Source organism: Cebus imitator, unplaced genomic scaffold, assembly GCF_001604975.1.
Source record: "Cebus imitator isolate Cc_AM_T3 unplaced genomic scaffold, Cebus_imitator-1.0 Scaffold757, whole genome shotgun sequence".
Lineage (NCBI taxonomy): Eukaryota > Metazoa > Chordata > Mammalia > Primates > Cebidae > Cebus > Cebus imitator.
This window is the reverse complement of record NW_016108072.1, coordinates 203,765-207,526: the sequence shown is the minus strand read 5'-3', so window position 1 is coordinate 207,526 and position 3,762 is coordinate 203,765. Positions and strand designations below refer to the sequence as shown.

Sequence of the window (3,762 nt, the reverse complement as noted above, 5' to 3'; positions counted from 1 at the left end):
GCGCCCGGCCCCTCCCTTCTCTTTCTTAAAATCTGCCTTCACCCAGCTTCCTTTCCAAAAAGGACCCCACTGGGCTCAAGGGGCCAAGGTTGCCTGAGCGAATTCCACCTGGGAGGAAAGGGGCGGCCACGCTGACGGGGCACTGTGCCTGGCTCACCCTAAAGCGTGTAGCTCTAAGGGTGGGCTCTCGGGCATGGGTGGAGCGAGCCTACGGCCTCTCCAGAAGAGGTCTCGCCCGCTTCCCCGTGCGCCTGGGGAAACAGCCCGGCCCAAAGCCTCATTCCCCACGTCCCAGGGGTACACGGGGGTCCAGGAGCCTCCAGCCGTGGGCAGATAAGGCGAGGCTGAAGCCTGGGTCTCCTGCGCCCCCCGAGGACCACGCCGCGACGTAGTCGCCCGAGAGGAGGCGCGGAGTGGAGCTGGAGGCAGCTCCTCCCGCACTCTGCTGACCGCGCACTAGCTGTCCTTGAAGCAAGAATACTTGGGAGTGAAAAAAAGGTGGGGGTGTTCCCCAAGGGGAGGAGGAGCGAGGCCCCAACAAGCCTCTCGGAAATCTCTCCCTGGGAGGGGGCGAGGGGCGGCCTTCAGTTGCAACGCGGAAGGGCTCGGATGCCGGATCTGAAGCGGCGTTGACACCGCAAGCACAGCTTTTCTTTAGGCTGCCGGTTTGTGAGCGTTGGCCCGGAGGACGCTGATGGCGATTATAGTGGAACTTCACCTTCACCCCCCCATGCGCCCCGCAGCGCGCCCGCTCCCACGCCCGCGTAGCTGAGGACCCGGACTCGCCAAGGAAAGCGGGTGAGGCTGGGACCCGGGCGGCCGGGCCGGGTCAGGGGCGGGGCCTGGCGGCAGGGGCGGGGCCTCAGCTAAAGGCGCGGAGCAGCGGGCTCCCAGAGCGCGGAGTAGAGCTGCGCCCGCTTGAGAGAAGTGGGGCCGAGATCGCGCCGTCCTAGCCCGCCCGCAGGCGTCCGCGCTGCTCCAGCGCCCTTACCCCTGCCGGCCCTCGCAGGGCGCGACCGGCGGCCATGCAGCCGCGGGGCTGAGGCCGCCCCATGGCACAGCCCGCGGTCCCGGCGACGACGGCGCATGGAGAACTTCCGTAAGGTGCGCTCCGAAGAGGCGCCAGCGGGGGGCGGGGCCGAGGGGGGCGGCCCGGGCTCGGGCCCCTTCGCAGACCTGGCGCCGGGCGCGGTGCACATGCGGGTCAAGGAGGGCAGCAAGATCCGGAACCTGATGGCCTTCGCCACCGCCAGCATGGCGCAGCCAGCCACGCGCGCCATCGTCTTCAGCGGCTGCGGCCGGGCCACCACCAAAACCGTCACGTGCGCCGAGATCCTCAAGCGCCGCCTGGCGGGCCTGCACCAGGTCACGCGGCTGCGCTACCGGAGCGTGCGCGAGGTGTGGCAGAGCCTCCCGCCTGGGCCCACGCAGGGTCAGACGCCTGGCGAGCCGGCCGCTAGTCTCAGCGTACTTAAGAACGTGCCGGGCCTCGCCATCCTACTTTCCAAGGACGCGCTGGATCCGCGACAGCCCGGCTACCAGCCCCCGAACCCCCATCCTGGTCCCTCGTCCCCGCCAGCCGCGCCGACGTCCAAGAGGAGCCTAGGGGAACCCGCAGCTGGAGAAGGCTCAGCGAAGCGATCGCAGCCCGAGCCAGGGGCTGCGGACGAGGATCAGACGGCCTGAGAACTCCTGCCTGTGGGCCACCTAGACCGGCAGGATCTTCCCCCAGCACCTCCACCTTCATTTGCACCTCCAGCCTTTCACTCCTTTGTCCTCTGGAGCCCACAACCTGGACACAGCTCAAGACAGGTAGCATGGACCTTAAGGCGACAAGAGAGGGGCCCTAAGAGTGGCAGGAGAGGATCCCCGACCACCCCAGGAAAACTTCGTGCGATGGTTGATGTTTATGCCCGTGTTGCCTGAAGATACTGAACTTCACCTTCACCTTTTCTGGGACTTTCTTTGGGGGAGAATGGTGGGCAGTGGGATTCTGGAACCTGGTTTGGAACTCCCCAAAGGTTAAGCCACCCAGCATTCGTGAAGGGCGCCTGGAGTGTGGAAGCTGAGAAGAGCCCTTGGAGTCACCACCACCGTTGACAGAGGAAGGCAGGGGGTGAGAACTGACTGCTTGAGGGTAGGAGAGTTTGAGATGTGGGGCCCTATTCCGCCCCCCGCCCCAGACAGTTTTCCTTTCTAGTTTTCCTTCCCTTCAGAGGAGCATCTCTGAGGGTTCTAGCTCTTTTAACACCCGTTTTCCCCCTGCTGACCCAGAGGGAGACCCGAGACTGAACTCTCCAGGCCTCCTCCCCTGAACCTGGCAGCTGGAGTCTTGCTTCCAATAAAACAAGCACAAAAATGGCTCTGTCCCCAAATTTTTTCCTAAGCACCCGCCTGTGTATAGACAGCTCTGACCGGCCCCCTGTGTCTCCCCTCCCCACCAGCCTTGCGTTCAGAGCCTTTGGAGTCTTCAGGGTCAGGCACAGAGACTGGACAGCTTCAAAACGGTGCAAGGGACTGCCCAGTCCCTGGCTCCTTCCTCTCTCCTCCCCCACTCTGCCCACCCTGGCCGGCCCTGGCCTCAGGGGCTGTGCCCATGTTTCCCTGTACATCACCACTAAGGGAAAGGGAGCGACACATTGCTTTTCTGGGAGGGGAAGGAAGGAGGAGAGCATAGAGGAACTCTCCTGGAGGTCACTGCAAAGGGTGGCACACCCTGCTGAGGTCCCTGAATCTGCAGCCTCCAGACAATAGACTGAGCCTTACCCAGAAGGCCGGCACAAAACCCCCAGCTCCGTGGGTAGGATCTCCTCTTCACTGCCCTCTCTCTGAGAAAGGACAGCACACCCTTGGGAAAGGGGGAGGAGAGAGACTGAGCACAATTCCACTGCTGGAAATTACTATTCAGCAGAGAAGCTGGGACTTGGGCTGTGAATCACTGCAGGCCCCCTGATAAGCTGCTGCCTCCAGCCCTGCACAGCTGTCTGTTGAGAGATAACAGCCTCATAAGCTTCTCTGCCCAACTCCAAGCCAGCTGGGGGTAGGGGGAGTGCTGTGTGCTGGAAGAGCTCTGGTGAGTTAGGGGGAGGCATACAGCCCCAGGATCTCAGAAGCAGATCTCTTCCCGTGCAACTCAGCAGCACCCCTGGAAAGGGGGAGATGAGGAAGAATGTACTTGTAAATCATTTTGCTGGCAGAACCCTGCAATAAATCCTGCTGGTGACAAGAGATACGCTTTGCAGCTGACTGGAGGGGCTCTTTAGGGAGGTTTCCCTCCCCGCCAGTATCTCTGCTTGAGCTTTTGATCAGTGAGCTTTGTCATCCGGACTGTCCCTTATTGCTCTCCCCATATTCCTGTTCTTGGTGAGCCCCTGGAGAGAGGCAAGGGGTTTGGGTGTGTTTGTCTGACCCTCTCAGGGGGGCCCCAAGAAGCATGGAAAGAAGGTAAACTGTCCTGAGGAGATGCCCTAGCTTCTGGGCTTCAGCATCTAAAGGCAATGATAAAACTTGGATGAGGTCCTTCATGGTAGAAGCTTAAGGGAGGCTGGTCTTGGTTTTGGAAAGGGGCCAACTTTACAAGACCACTAGTGACTGATTGCCAGAGTACCAGGACTATGAAAGCAGTGCCTGAGGCTGGGTGCAGTGGTTCATGCCTGTAATCCCAGCACTTTGGGAGGTGGAGGCAGGCGAGTAACCAGGTCAGGAGTTCAAAACCAGCCTGGCCAACATGATGAAACCCCATCTCTACTAAAAATACAAAAA

The 3,762-nt window shown here is 61.4% G+C and overlaps 1 protein-coding gene across 1 annotated transcript; it reads left to right on the top strand.

The window, feature by feature from the left end:
- The first annotated feature begins 220 nt into the window (after positions 1-220).
- RPP25 (ribonuclease P and MRP subunit p25) lies at positions 221-3,222 on the top strand. The gene has a single exon (XM_017519592.2). The coding sequence runs from the start codon at positions 1,087-1,089 to the stop codon at positions 1,684-1,686; it is 600 nt and encodes a 199-aa protein (XP_017375081.1). The 5' UTR covers positions 221-1,086; the 3' UTR covers positions 1,687-3,222.
- Positions 3,223-3,762: the final 540 nt, after the last annotated feature.